A 23,118-nucleotide genomic window follows, 5' to 3' on the forward strand; every position below is an offset into this window, starting at 1 on the left:
TACCAGTAAACAAAATGTTGTAATAGTAGGTCAAATCTTTTTTATTAACGATATAAGCCATTCTTCTCACATTAAAATTCTCATTTAAAGCAGTAAATCCCCTTCCCACCCAAAAAAGTTTGCCAAGGCACCACTAGTCACGTACGAGTACTTGTGCGAGGAACAGTAATGGCGCAAAATAGATCTCCACTGGTGAGGATAGATCAATAGATGCAAAGTCCACTGTGCCAAACACTGCAAGGTAATAGGTTTTCAGCTTGCACTCAAGGCAAATATAAGGAGAAGTAAAAGAAGGATAAATTATAGTTACACATATCTATTCTCCAAGGCATCAGGGGATTAATCCAAGGGGTCAATATATGTAAGGAACCCCACACCCAGATTCACTGATATGTAGGTTTCACAATTAATATACTGTTATTCCAGTGCTCCCCGATAGTACTATACTGAAGGGGCAATTTCTGCAGGAGCCCCACTGGCAGGTACTGCAGATGACGCTCACTTGGGTTTAGCCAATATAGGAAGATAGCTAGCTGAGGATACGGACAGCAAAAATTTGACTAAGAGTAGCTTTGCATTTGTTTAGGCTTCATTCACATCGCAATACCCATTGCGTTCCTGCGAGCAGGGAAAGCAAGTCCCCTTTGGGACACACTGCTTACCGTCCCAGGCTTCAGAGGTCAGGTTATCCCTATCCTGCCAGTTAGGTTTTATTTATTTTTTTAACTTTTTTTTAGGATTCAGGACTGAGTCCAGAAATGGCTGCCGTCACATCCTTGTTGATGTGGTGGTAACCCTTCAGATCTCAGCATGAGATCGGTTGGGTCCGTAGACCCTCTGCGTGCTGAACTATACATTTTTTAGCATTAGTTGCTCAAAGACTGCTGAATGGATTTACACCACATCACAAAAAGCTTTAGGGACCATGGTCTAGGTTAATAGGGAAAACGTGTTTTGGGGCCATCCTCCCCCCCCCCCCCCCCCCGACCTCCACCCCCCATTTTTCTCAACCAATTCTTGATGGATCACCCAAAAACTTTATAGCAAGGAGCAGAGCTAGAGGAGACCCTTTTTCTGAAAAGTTTCATGCCGATTCGTCAAACGTAGCCAAGTGCCATTAGAAAAATAAAAGAAGACTGTTCCTATGTAATATACACATCTTTGAAATACTGAGGAGAACGTTGGAAGGTTTTCAAGCCTTACCAACAAAACTGGCTTTAACAAAATGCCTGAAAAACAACCTTAACAATTTGAGGTAAAGTTTGACAAATAATGTTAAATATCTATACTTTAACTGCTCTTTTGTAAATATTTTTTTAAATTGCTGGCGACTTTTGAATTAAAAAAATTACTCAATAGGCAGTGGCTTCTGTCTGCATACCAATCATGGCGTCATTCCATCTAGCAGTATTTTGACTCTCTTATGCAAGTTCTCGCCCAACTGGAATGGGAAAAAACGCTTGAAACATCAGTACTGAAGCTTTTGAGTACCCCAAACTCAAAATCTCCATGTATGTACATTGCTCTGTATGTTTTGCTTAAGTATGTCAGAGCAATAAGATAATTGGTCATCATCATCATCAAAATGTTTATTTCGGGATCAAGCCCATAAAACATACAGTAAAAAAGAAACTTAAAACAATCATATAATTATTCTATAAAAACAGAGCAGAGCAGGCAGCAAATAGCATCATTACATTTCTCATAGGTGCAGTATTTAGTGTGCAACAGAGCGAGCAAAACGCACAAACATTTTGTCATAACTGCATAAACTAACTATTTGTAGAGGAGTAAAAACGATAAAAATGCTACAGCAAAACTCCCATGGATTTCCTTATATGCCGAACGGCTAGGACATAGCACCCAAGGCTTGATGCCATCGAAATGCTACAATCGGACCATGAAATGTCCAAAGTCTTAAGTGTCTTGTGCCCAAGGTAGTGTAAATTTGACTTTTCCAAGGCCTCCTAGGTCTGTTATATGCTGTGCAGACAAAAGTAGATGTTTCAACATCCTCTGAGCAGTAACTAATAAAAAGGCAATTTTGCGATCTTGGTCTGGTGGAGTTCCACTTGTACGTACATTTGTTCACACAAGTAGTCATTAGAAACCGCTTTATGATGATCTTACGAATTTCTGCCCTGGTACTTCATGTAGAAATACATTTGACGATGTTGCTGATGTGAGACATTGGATTATAATCACCGAATACATTTTTGCAAAAGATACCTATGTATTATATTGAGTGCATGGAATGGTCAAGTATCATTATCACTTACTGTTGAAGTCACTGCACTGGCCATACTTTTCTACTTTCATTATCTTGCCAGACACTACCCTTCCATCTGTGGCTCTCATCTGCTGCTGGCACACAACGCGACTCCAGTCACTTGACAAACAAAACAGTTTTTATCATTTTAAAGCAACACACTATTTACCTTCCAATAGTTTTTGACATGATGAATTTTTCTCTGAATCCTTGAGGATAGCCAGACTGATCATCCACCATTAAATCTGAGAAAATAAAAACTAAGGAGAAAAATACGTTCATGATTTGAACTTTTATAATTGTGTACTACGACATATTTCAAGCAACTCATCAAGTATCAGTTGAGGGTATAAAATCAATATAAAAACATGCATAGTACTGTTAATCTAAGGATGCCTTTCAAATCTATGTAAAATTTCGCCCCCTCTGACAATACGAGGAAAGAAAGCTCAGTGACTAATACGCACATTTAAAATAGATGAGATTCAATGAAAGAGCAGCTACAACATTTTTAAAGTAGCAGATGCGTTCAGATTTTAAAGTGCTACACGTTTAACAAAAAAGCACGCATTTCTTGCAGGATTTTTTTTTTACAAATGTTTTATCAGAGTATTTAACAATGAACAAACAAAGGCTTTGGTTTTGAAGACCATCTAACAAGCTGGATTAGTCACTGAAGATAGGATCATTGATGTGTTAAGAGATTTTTTGTGAGCCAAGAAAATGTAATGGTCCGAAGCAGAAAGCTCAAATATTTAGCTCTTGCCTACAGTACATTTTTAGCTTTTGCCTAAAACCTAATAAGCACAATACCAATACTTACACTGAGTTTTGGGTGAGTCTATTTCTTATCACTGGTTGACTTTCTTGTAAACCCCATCTGCACGCTTCTAATTTGATGGCTTTCCTCTTACTCCTCTTGTGTTTTTCCTATCCTGAAGTAAAGTTTCTTTATCATCCTTTTGATTAAGGATTTCTTTGCTTACACGGCTGACTTCAACAAGCTACTTTTTCCAGATTTGAGCACACCATGGGAGTGCATGTGTTTGCTCTCTTTCCTGTGTGCTGCTTCCATCTCTCACCCGCTACCTACCGATCTCTCAGAGTTGGTCTACCCAGCTATTCTGTTTCTTCCTCATCTTTATTCCATCCGGCTTATCTTTATTTTCTCCCCTGCCCGTTCCTCAGTTGCTTCCCACCGCAGCACAGTCAACTGGACTTGTTGACTTTCACTACAGTGCCTCTCCCCAGCCGTTTATCTTTTTTTAAAAAAAATTTGAGGGTCCAGCATCTGTAAGTTGCTGCTAGGATGCTACTTGCTCTATTATCGGCTTTTGCACAAACAATTTTTTTTTTTTTAAATCGCTTTATGGGGGGCATCTTAGAACACTAAATTAAACATAAACAAACAAATGGGCACCAGAGAATTATGAGGCATATGTGTGTAAGCATGGTGAGATATAGATGCTCATGTGTGGTGACAGATGCGTACAAGTACTCAATTTGCGGTTGGACATGTTAAATGGCCAGTGCAGCATAATAATGCTTGCGTGTTATGTATTGAGATACGTGTCCGGATGTACATCATCACACTTGGGCCAAACATTTGTCTTGCATCTGCAAAAATGAAAAAAAGTGCTTATTGATGATGCTTTTTAGCACCTGCAACAAGCATTGGTAAAGCCACAAGGTCGGCTAACGCCTTTCAGAGGCTAGACCCATGGGCTTTCCCGATACCTGCTAGAAAATAGCAGCAAGGAGTTTGATTGTTATGGAGCGACTTAGGACATTATTGTTCGGAGTTTGAAGGAGGTCACATAAAATGGAAAAAACTGTTTTTTAGAACTGTTATCAGACGATATGAATCTAATGCTTTTCACATGATGCCGTGGTATTTATCAATGCTAAGGTGTAATGGGGAGACAAGAGAAGAGAGGAATGGAGTTTATCTAAAACAAGAAGACAGAACAGTTATTTGGAAGTGTTTGGAGAAAGAAAAGACTAGGAATTTGGTCTTGAATTGGTCAAGTTATAAGACGTTGTGGACATCGAGAATTGCACAGCATGTCATACGGATGATCTATGCAAAGCCCAGAAGGTTGACCAACACTTTTTTTAAATTTTATAAACGGATAGAGACAGATAAAGGTGTGGAAGAGGTGAGTTTCCACAGAACTCCTGCTGCCCTTCTGGCTTCCTCCACAACAATTGGTCCATAAAATGCCTATCTGCAGGGTTTATAGATGCAGTGTCCATGTGAAAATGTTCCTCATGATAGGATGCTCAGCTAGTTAGTAAATGAGGGTACAAGTGCTGCTTACCCTTAAGCATAATTAACCAGACATTATTTTGACTTATCTAACGGACTGCAAAATATCTGTTGAAAAGACCAGATGTTTACCTTAAAAAACCGAAACCTCCACAGTGGTGTGACAAAGGCCCCCGTGGTGCGGGGAGGCCCCCGAGCACCAGGGAGCCCCCTCAGCAAAAGTGGTAGGTCGAGGAGGGAGGCCCCCTCCATGTACTTTGCAAGGTGGCCCCCTCAAGTTTCGTTTTACGCCACTGAACTTCATTAATGTTTAGTTCCAAGCACAAGGCTAACATTTAGAAAAATATGTTTTTCTTCTCATTTTTTAAGTTGAGGGAATAAACCTGCATAATTGGTGTGCAATTTGTTGATCATTCATACAGATCTTGATAATGACACTATAGCCTACAATGAGGTTTAATCTATTGGTGTTGTCCCATTCTAGTTTTCAAATCCGTAGACATGGTTATTACTTTGTTTTATAATGTTTTGCACACACTATATGTTTCACATTTGAAGGTATCACTGCATTAAACAGTAAACTATCTTTAGCGTGTTACTATTCTGTATATTTACAATAATACTATTACAACGAATATTTACAGTACCCTTCTCTGATTTGAAATGTATAAAACATCAAAGCATGAAATAAGAAAACCTTAAATTCTGAATCTGAGTTTGAACAAAGGAAGACGTTGACCACGCGAATATTTTATTACAATCACTGACCAACAATTTAGCAGCAGCTATAATTCATAAAATAACTAAAATCCATATTTTTATTCACAATAAATTAGACAGGATATTTTGCCTCAAACTGGTCAATCCAGGACAAGCATCAGTCTTTTCAAGCTATGATTCTAACTTTGGAATTTAATCTGTTAGCACAGTTGCAGACAGAAGCGTTAGTATAAGCAACTACAATCTAATGTAAATCCTCTAGTTCATGTCCGGAAACGAGTGAGTATAAGACAGGAAAAAAGATCTAGGATGAGAATGGACTGTTGAAGTGGTGGCTTGAAGGACAGTGTACAGGTTCTTAAATATGATGTACTTGTCTAAGTGACATTTAAAATATGTATGCTGGAGTAAGTTAGGGAGAGGCAGAGCAGCTTTCTGTACAATCTGTTGATGAGATATTTGGGCAGGCCTACAAAAATGGCGCTACTCTGAACCACATCCGCTTTTCCATCTGGAGGAATAAAATGCAGAATTTTCCTAAATCTTGCAACTAGAGTGAAGCAGGTGGAAAGTTTCCCCCCCCCCCCCCCCCCCCGTTGAGCCAGAGTCAATCAAGAACCCAAGATTTAGAGGCACAGATTGAGCCAAATACTTGTGGCAACCCAGAGGCGGCCACTCAGCGGAGCGTTTGCCCAAGATTAACAGTTCAGGCTTGTTGGAGATGAATTTTAAGTAGGTTGGTCATCAACTAGATGGCCACCATGCACGATCAAGCAAGTGGCCCAGGAAGGCAGAGTTTGCAATCTTTGTATTGTTTGATTATAAGCAGTGCATTATCCGCACAGTAAAAAAAACAAAAGTCACAGGACACACTCAACGAAGCATGGTAAGGGACTTAAGAATTAAAGATGCCAGGCTCAAAGAGAAACCCTGGGAAACACTGCAGGTAAGAGAATAAAACTAAATAAATACATTGCTGCCTCTCAGAAAGAAAAGATGTGAGCCCTTTAAAAGCTGAAGAATGCCGGCCTTGAGAAGGCAATTTTCATTTGAGGTACTGTGACTAAATTATCAAGGCCGCAAAGAAGTCCTAAAGGACGACTCCAAGTTCTGATCCAGGATTGTACCAGATTCCCCAACGGCTGCAAGCAGAACTCTTTAGTTAAGTGTACAGCTCAAAAGCATTTTTGCATTGGGTCTCTGGCCTCCCTAATTTCAATAAATGTAGCCAATTGACTATGGAATCTTTATTCTATTATAGCATGCAGAGGGGAAGAGAGAAACAGGCAGAAGTTGGCTGGCCCGGAGGGTCCACACTTGGCTTTTTAGGAGACCATTCTGGCTTTTTTTAAAGACTGCCAGACCATGGCAGTAGGGAGGAAGCAGTTAAAGGTGACAAATCGCTGGAGCCAACAATTTAAAAGCTTTGCAAACTTGAGCATGACGAACTGGGTCCTCTAATCACTTATTCAGAAAGCCCAATTTCATAGATCTGATATTCTGTGAAACGTATATGACAAAGAGCCACAAAATGCTCCAGCAGAAAAGGAGGGGCTATATGTGCAACATAGATATACAGCTACCTGAATTTACACCTGATAGTAGGAAAGTGTTGTGGAAGCACTAGAGGTTTCTTAACCCTTTTTTGTCTCAACTTCCTCCCATCTCCCTGGGAGTTTCAGAATTGCAGAAAAGGCTTGTGCTGCCTATTGTGCAGTATTGACTGTGCGGATGCACATTTTGCACTGGTAAGATGCAAGGGACAGGTTCGCTGCTACAACGGGTTGTTAAGGATTTTACTGCCCTATTGTTGAATGCCTGCCACTTTCCCTTTAAATTGAAAGGCAGACTTGAAAGCTGTTCAAGGTGCAGGTTCGTGATATGGCACAAACACGTTCTAAATAAATCAAAAACATATATTATGACCTCTAACTTTCAAGCATCGTTCTGTTAGACTTTTACCATCTGAAATGTCTAGTACGAACGTTCCTGTCTCACCTCCCTCCTCAATAGTTTAAGTTTGTCAATTTACCATATCTCACTGGTGTTCAGTTCCTTGCCCTGGTTGCCCTTCGGTAAAATACATAACAATACAGGCACTTTGCACAATATATAAAATGTTTCATGAAAATAGTCACTACTCAAGGATGTTCCTTACTTTTAGCTATCCAAAATGATGAGCAGAGCCTGTTCTCTGTGTAAGCCACTAACATGTTGTCACTGAATATACATTCATTATTGGGTCATCCAAGGTTGCATAAGCTCCTTCAAACTTATCTTTTCTACCAGTACATGTTGGCATACCTACAGCCTGTATCTTCATGCAGTTCTTCGACTTAGCACAGGATCTCTCACTTTTTGTTGATTGTGTTTTTTACAAGAGCTGTGATATAACAGGACTTCCGAGGTATGTAGATACAACATAGCAAACCACCTTTCTTGCTAGCCATTATGAGATCTGAGAATCTCCACTAATATTTTCTATATATTGCTTTGATAATGCCTTTCACAAAGTCTGAGATGTACGATACAAGATAAAAAGAATAACTATAGGTGCTTATCCATGCACTGGAAGATCACTCCTGTAACTACAAAAACATAAGTGCTATTGAGTAAGATGTTAAGTTTATGGTTATTTATTATGCGCTGTATCGCCTTCCGGCAGATGATGGGGTATAAGAGCTAAAGAGGAGCTCAAACTCAGAATTGCCATCCTTCAAATGCTTGGAGGAAAAGCCAGGGCTTAAGATGTTTCCGAAGCCTCAACAAGTATGGCAACAGCCTTAAGGACACAGAAAGAGTTCCCCGGTTTAGCAGCTTCCACGGAAAATTAATCTCCCAGTCATTGCATTTTAAATCTGTGTACAATAAGAGTTTGTCAAAGATTACCTCAACATTCTAAAGGAGGTATGTCTCGTCAAACAATTGTCGAAAAAAAAAAAAAAAAGAAATCAGGGGAATTGAGCTGCAAGGCCTTAGAAAAAAGTCAAGATGCCTAAAATTGCATACACTGACATAATGGAAGCCAGTGTCGTTTTTATAATTAGTGTTATGGCATGGGTACTGCGGAGATTACTAAAAATGAGTTATTACGCAGTGTTCTGGACAACCCAATGTTTGTGCTAAAGTCATGCTGGTAACTCAAGGTTCAAATAATTTACTTAAACAGGACTCAGTGGGAGCTTGAGCTGCTGTTTTGTATGCAGCCCATGCTTCACAAAGGAAAAATCTTACATAGAATTTAGGAATTATGTTGGGCAGGAGGAGAACACTGATGCAATCTGGGCTGATAAAGTCTGCCGAGAATCAATCGTGATCGTCCAGACTCTTAACTGTAGTTGAAGGTGTGGGAGTTTCCACCCTTTTCTGGAGGCCAGCAAACACCTAGCTGTACATCATTCAGACCGTTCTCAACTTTAAACTCTGGCTTCACAGTGTTGACTTCCAAGTTGTTGTTCCCCATTCAATTCCAAATCAATCACTTGGTCTGTTGGAACTCCAACTGAGAGAGGAGGTTGTTTTCTAGAAGCACTACTCACATAAGAGGTACATAAGGTGTATGTGCCAGATCATTTCCTATTTGGTCAATTAAAGATATTGTATCAGCCTAAGTAGAAGTACATTATAATGCTCCAGTCAAACTGGCCCTATTTTGCGTTTTGTTGATGATGCAGTCCTTCTTTCAAAGAGCATTTGGTTTGCAAGCCTCTTCTATTAAGTTATAGGTCAAATCTATGTACAGTGGGACAGGTCAGTGAATGTCCACAAGGCCATACTAAAAAGCTGAAAATACAAGTGAGAATATACATCAAAGTGGGAAGGAGATAAGCCAGGACAGATTTCATGGAAAAATATATCTATCCAGATGCAGCACATGACATAAACAGAGATTACATTTTCAAAATGTACATTTTGAATGTTTAATACAACCTTTATTATAATTCAGGGAAAGTGCGATTTCAGCGTTATTGCTCAGAGGTAGTTTGTTTCCCTTTCCAAGCAGTTCTTTATTCACAAAAGTGCCATTGCCGCTTTGATCTTCTATGTAGGTTACATATGTATTTCTTGGGCCCAGTTCCTAATAAGAAAAAACAAGCACACCAGATTCGATATTTTGAAGTAATACTTCTATCTCATTAAAAAGTATCAAAGCGAGTAAAGTAATAGGAGTACGACATTTGACTTAATTAAAAAAATTAGCCCAATTTGATTGTGCAGTTTTCTTTCGTTATTGATAACAAATAAGAAAGCTAAAACATAGGTGTCTAAAACAAAAAATGTTCCCCCTACGGGAGCTTTCTTTTTTTGTTGAAAACCTTGTATTGAGGAGTTTTCAACAATTAATTTAATAGTCTCCAGCAGAAGGAATTGGTTCGATATCTGAAGTGACCATGTAATATTTTTAACAAATTCGTTTTTTTTCTGCTCCTATATAACAGGTGTACTTTGGCAGTGTTTCTACTGAATGGTAATTCCTTGTCAGGACAGGAGGCTCATATTATCCTTTACTCTAATTTATTCTGCACAGCAGCCTTAAACAACGTGTTTTTAAATCAATGTCTACAAATCCTAGGAGTCTTTGCAACAATAAGCTGAAGAACCATAGAGTCAGTCCCATATAAGCAACATCAAGGAATAGCATTTCCTCTTTCTTCGCTGCTCAGCAGCCAGACAAATGCTTTCCTTAATTTTGCTGTATGGGCCTTATGGCTCTACTGTTATTTTTGTATTGTCCTTTAGGATTTCTGTCACTGTATTTGTATACTGAAACCGCCTTCCGGAGTCGTAATAATTAAGGCCTCTCGAGGCCTTCTTAATATTGCACCTTGCGTGGTGACAGGGGGACGTAGTAACAGGCCTCGTGCGGTACTCGCGCTGTCTTGCTCGCAATCCCGACAACTCCCAAGTCAAAAGAGGCTCAAGTGTGGGGGCAAACCTGGTGCGACCCCAACAAGGCAATTTAGACAGGAGACCCCGTCTCCCAGTAAATGGACAGGAGGTCCTCCAGCAGTTCAGTAAGGGGTGTTGAGGGTGTGTATCTCTCGAGAGGAGACGCGCTCCTCCTTTACAAAGGGTAGGGCAAGTGTAAAAACACAGCGTGTACTTTTACACGCTGTGTTTTTAAACTTGCTGTTAGACCTGACATCATTGGCTTGAGTCTCTCCTCCATTTTTTCTGTTTGCCTCCACTGTTTTTCGATGTTTTGCTGGTATATGCTTAGGGCGCGGTGTCACTGCTGATCAGTGCCACAGCGCAAATGCTCCCTATGTTAAATTGATGTATCTGTTGTATCCATGTTTGGCTTATTTGGTTTACTGTCGGTCCCCAGTCTAGTGCACCCGGAGTGCCGGGGCTTGTAAATACAAATGCCGCTCGTGGGCTTGCAGCACGTGTTGTGCCACCCACAGGAGCGGCCTCGTAAAAGAATGTCTACGGGTCGGTCATTGCGAGACCCACGTGCAGTCCTGTACTGTCACGCAGGCTGCGCAAGTATACTTACTTGCCAGCCCCTCCAACCTTCCCTTAACTTCATGTTAGTCACCCCTATGGTAGGCCCGCGGGCAGGGTGCGTTGTAAGTGTAAGGTAGGACACGCCTGACCAAGTTGGCATGTCCTAATAGTGAATTACCGCCATCTTCGTTCTTCACTATTGCGAGGTAGCCTGCTCTCCATTGATTAGAATGGGCCGCCGGGATTATTAATGCTATGATCCTAGCTGGCTCGGGGAGCATGGTGCAATGTCGAGTTTGGTATCCCTGAACTCGGGGTTTAATTACGCATCCGTTGGTATGGATGGTTTTTGGACTCTGGGTTTGAGAATAGCACTTTTAGAAAGTGTCTATTTTCTTGTCTAACCATATCTGGTTTCTGCTGGTCTTGCGTGTGTGTGACAGGAGCTGGGTGGCTCCGCAGGTCTGGATGAGTCAGTGTGGGATGAGTGGGACAGTTACGTTGAGAGTAGGGGGAGAGTAGTTGTTGATAGCCTGCCTTGCCTGATACAATGCTGGCTCCACCTCCTGCCAAGCGGCTGATGGCTCTGTGCCTGCCATGGACGATCCTAGCCCCACCTCCTGCCAGGAGGCCGATAGCTCTGCTCCTGCCAGTGTCAATGCCGGCTCCACCTCCTGCTGGGCGTCTGAGGACCCAGCCCTGCTCAGTGAATAAGCCAGGTGCTTCTGCCTGGCTCCACCCACAACAGACCCAGGATGTTGGGAAATCCCCGGCATGGACAAAGGGATCAAAGACGAGAAGGGGTATAAGAGAAGGACCCCTGAACCAAGAATTTAGATCACTTCTGACAAGGAACCCTGTAACCAAGGACAAGAGGCCTGCTGATCTGAGGACTTGCCTACCCCTTCTGCCAGTGTGCTGTTGTTGGGGGAATCCTGCAGTGCTTCTTTATTTTTGCCAAGGAACCAAAAGAGAGGAACTGTGTGTGTACTCTCACGCTTGCTAAGAAAATCTCCAAGGACTGGAAGAGTGCCAGTCTCCTGCCGAAGTCACAGGGCTAAAGGACTTCATCTGCTTAAAGTGCTGTTTGCTGGAACCTGTGAATCCAGCACCTCTGAAAGAGCCAGCAATCTCGACGCCGACGGACGTCGCCGAATCCAGCTCGACGTAGTGGGTAACGGCCCCAGTGTCCCGCTTCCTCGACGACCGGCCGCCGGGCCCGACCGACGCCAGCAGCAACGCCAGTGAGTGGGAGTACGGCTCTAGCTCCAGAGGACCTCGTGTCTGCACCGCTGCTGATCGCATCAACTGTGTGCCCTTCGACGCCGTGAGCGCTGCTCACTCTGCGCAACCGCATCATCGACGACGCCTGCTGAGGCCTGATCGACACCGAAGACGCGACGCCGGAATGCTCGACGCCGCTGATCCTCGTGTGCTACATTTTCCTAAAGGTACTGTGTTGTTGGGGGTCCGCGTGACTCCAGGCCCGACGTAGCGCTCCTCGCGGTCGACGCCGAACCTTTGGATTAACTTTGCCTCGACGTCGTGTAGCCCCCGTGTGGGTTACCCTGTTGCTAAAGAACTGTATTGCCAAGATGAAGATTTGCTTGATACTAAAGACTTTTGTGCTAAAGAAGAAACTACCTTTGAACTATCCTTTTTCCTTCCTGAACGTATTTATCCCGATTGTGTACAGTTTTGTCGTTATTTGGTCTTGTGCTAAGCCTTATATAAAAATACCTATTTTTATAATACTACTGTGTCGTGTCCATTTGTAGTGTATTCACTTTATTACTGTATGTGGTCATAAATGCTTAACACACAGCCTCTGAGATAAGCCTGTCTGCTCTGCCAAGCTACCAAGGGGGTGAGCAGGGGTTATCGAAGGGTGTGATCCCCTTGCCCTGACTAGAAAAGGTGTGTCCCTATTTGTCAGAAGTGCATACCTCTGCCAACTAGAGACAGCCGGTTCTACCATTGGATGCAGCGGTGAGGATTTGGACCTTGCATTTATGACCCATGTGCAGTGATTAGTGTGCGCTACATAGTGAAAGCAGACCATAACGCAGTCACAATCTGTTTTGGAAGGATCCTATTTTTTGGTTCTCCGCTTTCCTGAAGCTTGATTTTTTGAACACTGCCAGTTTTGACCATGAGTGACACCGGAGTCACTACCCCTGTGGTTGTTGTTGAAGTGGAGGAATTCGACAGAGCGAAGATAAACGACTACAGTTTGAAGAAACTGAAAGTCTTCTGCAAGCAGTTTAAAGTTCCCACCAAAGGCCTCTCGTTGAAGGAGGAGTATCTCAAAGCTCTGGAGGCTTGGTTGGAATCTTGGAATCCCACTGATCCGGTGGTGGTACCGCCAGTGGAAGGGGATGAGGAGGCGCCAGCGAATGGGCCTGAGTCCTCTCCCGGAAGCAGTGTTTCCTCCAAAGGTCTTTCCCCTGAAGAACGAGAAGAAAGGGCGAAGGAGCGAGCATACAACATGGAAATGGCAAGGCTAAAGATAAATGGGCAGTTGGAGTTAGAAAATGCAAGAGGTAGACGGGAAGCTGATTTGGAGACCAAAAGGTTAGATTTTGAACGAGAGAAGTTAGCTTTGGAGCGTGAAGCCAGGTTGAGGGAGCTGGATATCCAAGCTAAGAAATTAGAATTGAATCCCTCTGGTGGCAGCAGTCCATCCGAGCCTGCAGAAAGTAAGTTTTACTTTCCCAAAGATGTGATAAAGGATTATCATAGAAACGAAGATATTGGTCAGTGGTTTAAAGCATATGAGCTAGCATTGTTGGCCCACCAGGTCCCGGAGAAGAATTGGGGAGCGGGGTTGTGGGGTCGCTTTGTGAATGAGGGAAGAGATACCTTGTTAGACATGCCTGTTGCAGATAGGATGTCGTATGCTCATATGAAAGATGCTTTAATGTTGCGGTATGGCCTAACCCTCGAGAAGTACAGACAAGCTTTTAGAGAATGTAAGAAGTTGCCTGGTACGACGTGGGTTGAATACGTGTCTTATTTTTGCAGAGCCATGGATGGTTGGGTGAAGGGCAGTAAAGTGGAAAGTTATGAAGCTCTTCATGATTTGTTTGCGTGGGAGCATTTGTCTAATAACTGTTTTCCAGAGCTGCGCCAGCACCTGATTGATAGCAAGATATCTAACCCTAGAAAACTTGCTGAGGAGGCGGACCGCTGGGTCAGTACCAGGGTCCACAAGGGTCCAGGGGGAGACTCAGCCAAAGGTGGGCAGGGTCCCCAGCAGAAGAGTGGGGGGGACAAGGGTAAACAGAAGGAGCCTCAGAAAGGGCCCCAAAGTAATGCCCAAGGGAACCAAGGGAAAGGTTCCCAGCCTCCCCCTGAGAAGAAGCCAGGGGCCCCGACGGGTAAACCTGTTCCTAGGGGCCCCCTAACCTGCTACGGTTGTGGGCAGGCGGGACACCGGTTTTATGACCCCCAGTGTCCCAAAAAGGATTTGAATGCACCGCTGCGTGCACCCCCCCGTCAGTTGGCGAGTGTAGCCCTGGGAGGGGAGGAGATGGTTGTCCATGGTGGGAGTGGTCCCGCAGAAATGTCCCTGGTCTCGCTAGGAGACATGCAAATGGTCCCTCCACCCCCTCTGCCTAGTAACACTAGTAAATATAGGCAGTAGGTGACCATTAATGGCCATAGAGTGGAAGCTCTCAGAGACACCGGAGCGAGTGTGACAGCTGTCAAGTGTCACTTAGTGTCCAGAGAGCAGGTGGTTCCCCACGCATTCTACCCTGTGATAGCTGCCGACAACTCCCAGAAAGAGTGTGAGGTAGCTCAGGTTTCCTTTGAATGGGGGGGGGGGGGAGTTTCAGGTACTCTTCAGGTTGCTGTGAGGCCCGCCATGCCTGTCGATTGTCTCCTGGGCAATGATTTAGAAGACTCCCCTTGGGCTAAGGTGGAGAGAGAGGCGCACTTGAAAATGTTGGGCGTGCCAGAGTGGGTGTGCGCAACCACTCGTTCGATGACAGCAAGTAAGGGTGTTGATGGGGTCCCGGAGCCTGAAAGTACGGCCCAGGACCCAGCTGTGAAGAGAAGAGGCAGGAGGCGCGGGAAACCGCCCCCGTAGTTCCCGTGGTCCAGGAAGAGGTAGACCCTGTGGGGGATGCCCTGGAGCCCACAGGGGAACAAATTGCCGAACTGGGAGATCTGCCCGAGCTGACCCACTGGCAGCAGGATGGTGGTCCCTCCAGGGAGGAATTCTGTGCGGAACAGAAAGAGTGCCCTTCTCTTGTGGGTATGAGGCAGCAGGCCTCAGCCCAATCCTCAGGTGATCAGTCAGGGTCACATTTTGTGTACTGGGAGAACGACCTCCTGTATAGCGAGCCTAAGGCTGCTGAGCCTGGGTCAGCCCGTGTGCTGGTGGTACCCCAGCGCCTCAGAGCCTTCCTACTGGGTTTGGCTCATGACGTTCCGTTAGCTGGACATCTGGGGCAGGACAAGACCTATAACAGGCTTGTCACCCATTTTTATTGGCCTCAGATGCGTAGGGATGTAGACATCCATTGCAAGACTTGTCGCACTTGCCAGGCAAGTGGGAAAAGCGGAAGGAAGCAGAAGGCTCCCCTCCAACCTTTTCCAGTGGTCAGCACCCCCTTTGACCGGGTGGGTATTGACATTGTTGGGCCCCTGGACCCCAAGACAGCCCTGGGCAACAGGTTCATCCTGGTCTTGGTGGACCATGCCACAAGGTACCCGGAAGCCATCCCTCTCAGAACAGTGATGGCCCCCGTGGTGGGACGGGCACTGATGGGTGTTTTCTCCCGGATGGGGTTCCCCAGAGAGGTGGTGTCGGACCGAGGCACCAACTTCATTTCGAACTATATGAAGTCTCTGTGGAAGGAGTGTCGGGTAACCTACAAGTTCACCACTCCTTACCACCCTCAAGGAAATGGGCTGGTTGAGAGATTCAAACGGACCCTGAAAGGCATGATCATGGGTCTCGAAGAACCAATGAGGCGGAAATGGGACGTCCTCTTGCCATGCCTGTTGTCTGCTTACCGAGAGGTGCCGCAGAAGTCTCTAGGGTTCAGCCCCTTTGAGCTCTTATACGGTCACCCGGTAAGAGGGCCTTTGAGTCTGGTCAAGGAAGGCTGGGAGCAATCTCCCAGGAAACCTCCCCAGGATGTATACAGTTACATGCTGGCCTTTCGGAACCAGACTCGGCGCTTCAGAGAACTTGCTCAGGCAAATCTGGAGGCCAGCCAGGAGGAGATGAAGCGTTGGTACGACCGGAATGCCATTCTGGTAGAGCTTCAGCCTGGTCAGGAAGTGTGGGTCATGTCCCCTGTGGAACCTTGTGCGCTCAAGGACAGGTGGACTGGACCGTTTAAGGTTGTGGAGAAGAAGAGCGATGTCACCTACTTGGTGGACTTGAAATCTCCCAGGAACCCCTTGTGGGTCCTGCATGTCAACCGGTTGAAGCCCCACTTAGAGAGGTCCGAAGTGGGCATGCTCCTAGCTACAGATGATGGAATGGAGGAGGAGAGTAAGCCTCTTCCTGACCTCCTGTGTGCTAAAGAGCAAGATGGGTCAGTGGATGGTGTTGTCCTCTCTGACACACTGACCCTTGAACAGAAACAGGATTGTCGCCACCTGTTGGGACAATTCCCGGATCTGTTTTCCTTGGTTCCGGGTGTCACTCATTGGTGTGTCCATGACGTTGACACCGGAGACAGCCCTCCTGTGAAGCACAAGGCTTACAGGGTGACTGACAAGGTCAGAGCTTACATTAAGGAGGAGGTCTCCAAGATGTTTGCGTTAGGGGTGATTGAGTCCTCTAGCAGTCCTTGGGCCAGCCCAGTGGTCTTGGTCCCGAAGGCTGCAGCGCCTGGTGCTTCACCAGAACTCCGGTTCTGTGTGGATTACCGAGGACTCAATTCGGTCACGAAGACTGACGCGCACCCCATCCCCAGAGCTGATGAGCTCATCGATCGGTTGGGGGCTGCCCGGTACCTTAGTACGTTTGATTTAACGTCTGGGTACTGGCAGATCGCCTTGACTGATGGGGCAAAGGAGAGGTCGGCATTCTCCACACCAGATGGCTATACCAGTTCCGGGTGATGCCCTTTGGGATGAAGAATGCCCCTGCCACCTTCCAGAGGTTGGTCAACCAGGTCTTGGCTGGACTGGAGGATTTCAGTGCCGCCTACCTGGACGACATCGCAGTGTTCAGCGCCAGCTGGGAGGAACACTTGCGCCACCTCCAGGAAGTGTTGTTAGCCCTGCGCGGAGCAGGCATCACAATCAAAGCCAGTAAGTGCCAGATTGGGCAGGGTTCTGTGGTGTACTTGGGGCACCAAGTAGGGAGCGGCAAGGTTGCCCCCCTGCAACCCAAGATTGATACCATCCTGGCTTGGGCACCGCCCAAAACCCAAACTCAGGTGAGAGCCTTCTTAGGACTCACGGGTTATTACAGGAGGCTTGTCAAGGATTACGGCAACATTGTGCACCCCTTGACGTCGCTGACTTCCAGGAAGCAGCCACGAAACGTGATCTGGACTGATGCCTGTCAAACGGCCTTCGACACCCTGAAAACTGCAATGTGCACAGCACCTATACTCCATGCACCCGACTTTTCGAAAGAATTCATTGTTCAGACGGACGCTTCAGAGCATGGCGTGGGGGCTGTTCTAGCTCAGGTGAATGAAGAGGGCCGAGACTTGCCTGTAGCCTTCATCAGTAGGAGGTTACTTCCCAGGGAAACGAGGTGGAGTGCGATAGAGAGAGAAGCATTTGCTGTGGTCTGGGCGCTGAAGAAGTTAAGACCCTACCTGAAGACTGACAAAGATCACAAACCTACAATATAGCTGTCCAAGGTGCAAATCTTTAGAGGCAGATGATTTGCATATGTTTGTAGAATGCCCCAGCCTTAACTTGTTTTGAAAAAAATTGAGAGTTTTTTGATGGATGTACTAGGAACACGGATTGTGGTTTCACCGGCAATGATTCTGTTCGGTCTGGAGACGGATTACCAGCTTGCGAATCAGCAGACTAAATTTATTTTCTATGTGATGTTATTGGCAAGACGAGAAATATGTAAAGTATGGAAATCTGAAGATGCTCCCATCTTTTCTGATTGTTTAAGGTATATTATTTATATTAGCGAGTCTGATATAGCATGTGATAATTCCTCAGAGTCTAAGATCTGGGAGCTCCTTGTGGCATGGCGGAACAGATGAGAGTATTCCGATGATTTCACCTGGGTACTGTCGGTGCTTAGTCCTCAACCAATCCAAGGGTCGCCAAGTCATAGAGGCTGAGGTGGATAAAGCAAACAGTAAACACTAGAGGGGAGTATCTCTTTCCGGCTTTCTCTGGCGTCGAATTCTGTGGGCGTAACATCGTGATGCCATGGGGAGGGGAGAGGATCTCCGTCTAGAGCACCCAAATTGGTATATGAGGAATAAAAAAATTAAAAAAAAAGACCCTACCTGTTTGGGACTCACTTCCGGGTTCAGACAGACCACAGGCCTCTCAGATGGTTGATGCAGATGAGGGGTGAGAATCCGAAACTGTTGAGGTGGTCCATTTCTCTACAGGGGATGGACTTTACGGTGGAACACCGCCCTGGTACCGATCACGCCAATGCTGATGGTCTGTCCAGATTTTTCCGCCTTAGTGATGAGGACTCCCTAGGTCAAGGGTAGTTCTCCCCACATTTCAGCTGGATGGGACACGTGTTAGACCTGACATCATTGGCTTGAGTCTCTCCTCCATTTTTTCTGTTTGCCTCCACTGTTTTTCGATGTTTTGCTGGTATATGCTTAGGGCGCGGTGTCACTGCTGATCAGTGCCACAGCGCAAATGCTCCCTATGTTAAATTGATGTATCTGTTGTATCCATGTTTGGCTTATTTGGTTTACTGTCGGTCCCCAGTCTAGTGCACCCGGAGTGCCGGGGCTTGTAAATACAAATGCCGCTCGTGGGCTTGCAGCACGTGTTGTGCCACCCACAGGAGCGGCCTCGTAAAAGAATGTCTACGGGTCGGTCATTGCGAGACCCACGTGCAGTCCTGTACTGTCACGCAGGCTGCGCAAGTATACTTACTTGCCAGCCCCTCCAACCTTCCCTTAACTTCATGTTAGTCACCCCTATGGTAGGCCCGCGGGCAGGGTGCGTTGTAAGTGTAAGGTAGGACACGCCTGACCAAGTTGGCATGTCCTAATAGTGAATTACCGCCATCTTCGTTCTTCACTATTGCGAGGTAGCCTGCTCTCCATTGATTAGAATGGGCCGCCGGGATTATTAATGCTATGATCCTAGCTGGCTCGGGGAGCATGGTGCAATGTCGAGTTTGGTATCCCTGAACTCGGGGTTTAATTACGCATCCGTTGGTATGGATGGTTTTTGGACTCTGGGTTTGAGAATAGCACTTTTAGAAAGTGTCTATTTTCTTGTCTAACCATATCTGGTTTCTGCTGGTCTTGCGTGTGTGTGACAGGAGCTGGGTGGCTCCGCAGGTCTGGATGAGTCAGTGTGGGATGAGTGGGACAGTTACGTTGAGAGTAGGGGGAGAGTAGTTGTTGATAGCCTGCCTTGCCTGATACAATGCTGGCTCCACCTCCTGCCAAGCGGCTGATGGCTCTGTGCCGGCCATGGACGATCCTAGCCCCACCTCCTGCCAGGAGGCCGATAGCTCTGCTCCTGCCAGTGTCAATGCCGGCTCCACCTCCTGCTGGGCGTCTGAGGACCCAGCCCTGCTCAGTGAATAAGCCAGGTGCTTCTGCCTGGCTCCACCCACAACAGACCCAGGATGTTGGGAAATCCCCGGCATGGACAAAGGGATCAAAGACGAGAAGGGGTATAAGAGAAGGACCCCTGAACCAAGAATTTAGATCACTTCTGACAAGGAACCCTGTAACCAAGGACAAGAGGCCTGCTGATCTGAGGACTTGCCTACCCCTTCTGCCAGTGTGCTGTTGTTGGGGGAATCCTGCAGTGCTTCTTTATTTTTGCCAAGGAACCAGGAGAGAGGAACTGTGTGTGTACTCTCACGCTTGCTAAGAAAATCTCCAAGGACTGGAAGAGTGCCAGTCTCCTGCCGAAGTCACAGGGCTAAAGGACTTCATCTGCTTAAAGTGCTGTTTGCTGGAACCTGTGATTCCAGCACCTCTGAAAGAGCCAGCAATCTCGACGCCGACGGACGTCGCCGAATCCAGCTCGACGTAGTGGGTAACGGCCCCAGTGTCCCGCTTCCTCGACGACCGGCCGCCGGGCCCGACCGACGCCAGCAGCAACGCCAGTGAGTGGGAGTACGGCTCTAGCTCCAGAGGACCTCGTGTCTGCACCGCTGCTGATCGCATCAACTGTGTGCCCTTCGACGCCGTGAGCGCTGCTCACTCTGCGCAACCGCATCATCGACGACACCTGCTGAGGCCTGATCGACACCAAAGAAGCGACGCCGGATTGCTCGACGCCGCTGATCCTCGTGTGCTTCATTTTCCTAAAGGTACTGTGTTGTTGGGGGTCCGAGTGACTCCAGGCCCGACGTAGCGCTCCTCGCGGTCCTCGCCGAACCTTTGGATTAACTTTGCCTCGACGTCGTGTAGCCCCCGTGTGGGTTACCCTGTTGCTAAAGAACTGTATTGCCAAGAAGAAGATTTGCTTGATACTAAAGACTTTAGTGCTAAAGAAGAAACTACCTTTGAACTATCCTTTTTCCTTCCCGAACGTATTTATCCCGATTGTGTACAGTTTTGTCGTTATTTGGTCTTGTGCTAAGCCTTATATAAAAATACCTATTTTTATAATACTACTGTGTCGTGTCCATTTGTAGTGTATTCACTTTATTACTGTATGTGGTCATAAATGCTTAACACACAGCCTCTGAGATAAGCCTGTCTGCTCTGCCAAGCTACCAAGGGGGTGAGCAGGGGTTATCGAAGGGTGTGATCCCCTTGCCCTGACTAGAAAAGGTGTGTCCCTATTTGTCAGAAGTGCATACCTCTGCCAACTAGAGACAGCCGGTTCTAACACTTGCTCTACTCTTTTGTAGGTAAAACGCGGTGCGGGGACTTTTGTTTAAGTGTTCATGTTAATCACAGCCCCTTCATAAGCTGTTATTAACATGACTACTTAAACAAAAGCCCACAATCTGCCCCACACCGCGCCGAGCAAAAAACACAGCAAGTGCCCCAAGCCCCACTTACCTGCAATCTAGAGTCCTGAGTCACACAGGCAAAACAGCATCAAGGAAGTGCCTGTATTTCGCGCCGCTCGGTTTTTAAAGCAGCGGCGAGAAACTCTCTTGTGGGATGTCCTGATTGTGCGCGCCCCACACACAGGAGTGCGTGCTCACGGGAAGAGAGGTGCGCGCGCACCTTATTGGGAACAGTGAGCCAGGCCCGAGCAGACCCTGGCGACCAAGGGTGGCACAAAAACACCCACGCTGGAAGATTATAATGAGCAAGACTCTGCAGGGCTACTCGCCATGCTCAACCCGGAAGACATTTACCATTCCCAATCTGTGGACTAGGTCCCCGCACAAAACGTAGCACGGTATGTGGCCAGCTGCATCAGGAAACCCATGGACCTAAAGGTCAGGGCCGCTTGAAAGTGGAATGCCCTAGGCCCTCCATGGACAATAGGGTGCCCAGTAATAATAATAATAATAATAGGGAGATTGGAGGAGGAGCCAAGATGGCGGACGGGACGGACGCTTGAGCTCCCGGCTCCGCAAGCCGTCTGGTTTCTTTCGGACATCCTGATCATTTCTCCTGACCTGCGCCGTCCTACCATGGTGAAATACTGGCGCTGAAGTGACTGGCGTTCTTCTGGTACCTTTCCCGGCGGAATTGGTGGCAGACTCGGTGTTTTTCCGACCTCCGGCGCTTCCCCTGGACCCTGCGCTGATGGCCGCCGCTGGACGCCGAGGGACGTGGATGGGGAGACGAGCTGGTGAAACGCTGACGATCATGGGGGAGTAGAGCGCTGCCCGGACGATCGAAGTCGGACCCTTCCAACTGGGTCAGACTCTCTCTCGCGCTGCTGGTGGCGTGGACGACGCTGAAGCCCCCCACGGTTCGCTCTCCCCCGCCACTCCATAGAGAAACGGGTGGACTCCATCTTGGTGCGTCTTCCCTGTGGTGGACGGTCGATACCCACGGGAACCTGGAGGGCTCCCATCCTGTGCTGCCTCCGAGTTGTTCACGGAGTTCCCCCGGCGGTTACACTATTGCTTCTTGAGATACCGCTCTCCCCCCCGCATCGCCATCCATTGTGCGCAGCAGGCATGGACATGGCGCCTGTTCTCCCTGCCGAGACGTTGGCTGATCCTGGGTCTGCAGCGACTGGGGGCCCATATGCCCTGGTGCCGGTGACCGCATCGAGGGATCGGGGGGATAATGCAGACCGGCTTCCGACACGGAGTGACCCGACCTGCGGCGACATCCTGACTGCCCTCATGGAACTGAAAGCTGAAATGCCGAGCACTGTCCGGGCACTGGTCCGGAGACTTGATGAAGCGCTGCCTGACATGGGGCGATCCCGGCTGGATGATCCCCCGCCGCCCCTGTTCCGACCTGGAGGGGATACAATGTTGCCGAATGAAGAGACGGCGGTGGGGCATTCTCCTGGCTACAAGGTACTGTGTTTCTCCATCGACTGTGCAACAGTTGCAGAGGCACCCCCTACTTTTGACGCGACTGCTCTGCCTACAAACTATCCACCGGGGCCCGGTAGCTCTTTTTCCTCGTCATCTGTCCCCCTCGCTGCCTCTATCATTGGAGCCCCTGGGGTATGTTATTGCACTGTTTGGGATCCTGCGGCACGGGGAGTCTTCATTGCCCCCTCTCCTCGTAAGCGGCCATCTTGCTTCTTTGTCCTGGTTACAGGCGCCTCGCAGCAATGGACAGGCCTGGAGAAATTCTGCCGGTCCGGACAGGGTTGATGGATTGTCTGTTGTCGCATTGATTGGATCGGATGGCGAGGACCTGGACTGAAACACGTTTTATGATTTTGGCTGAGTAGTCTTTAATGTCCTGTTTCTCTGCTGCACGTCACTGTCGATTCCTCCTGTTGTTTATTTCATCTGCTGGGGGGGGACTAGTGCTGGACTGAGGTACTGGGTGTTATTGCTTCTGATCTACTGGGAGTACAGTTTTTTGTCATTGTGTTGTGTATGGCGCGGGAGACATTGACGGCGAGAGAGGCCGGGAGTTCGGTTGCTGGGTGGGCTCCTCCCCGCTTTTCCTTTTCCTGGGAGTAGTAGGGTAGTGTATTCTTCTCTCTCTCCCTACGTGCTACCGTGCATTTATGGACTTTTTCTTTTCTTTCTTCACTTGTTCTCTATATTTCGGGTTCTCTTTTTGGGGCGACAGACACACTGCTAAGGGGGGGGGGGGGAGGCCATAGCCTCGGCATGCGTGTAGGGTGGGGGGGGGTC

The 23,118-nt window shown here is 47.1% G+C and overlaps 1 protein-coding gene across 10 annotated transcripts in view; it reads right to left on the reverse strand.

Moving 5' to 3' along the window:
- The window catches only part of CHEK2 (checkpoint kinase 2), a 322,684-nt gene that overhangs the window by 165,363 nt on the left and 134,203 nt on the right, over positions 1 to 23,118 (reverse strand). For all 10 annotated transcript variants that reach the window (XM_086943157.1, XM_086943155.1, XM_086943159.1 and 7 more), the window contains 2 exons: positions 9,189 to 9,336; positions 2,439 to 2,529 (listed from right to left, as the gene is read on the reverse strand). In XM_086943157.1, the coding sequence (XP_086799283.1) occupies positions 2,439 to 2,529; positions 9,189 to 9,336 (239 nt within the window). The remainder of the gene's footprint in view (positions 1 to 2,438; positions 2,530 to 9,188; positions 9,337 to 23,118) is intronic.

The sequence above is a fragment of the Lissotriton vulgaris genome, chromosome 11, assembly GCF_964263255.1.
Source record: "Lissotriton vulgaris chromosome 11, aLisVul1.2, whole genome shotgun sequence".
In the NCBI taxonomy this organism is placed as follows: Eukaryota; Metazoa; Chordata; class Amphibia; order Caudata; family Salamandridae; genus Lissotriton; species Lissotriton vulgaris.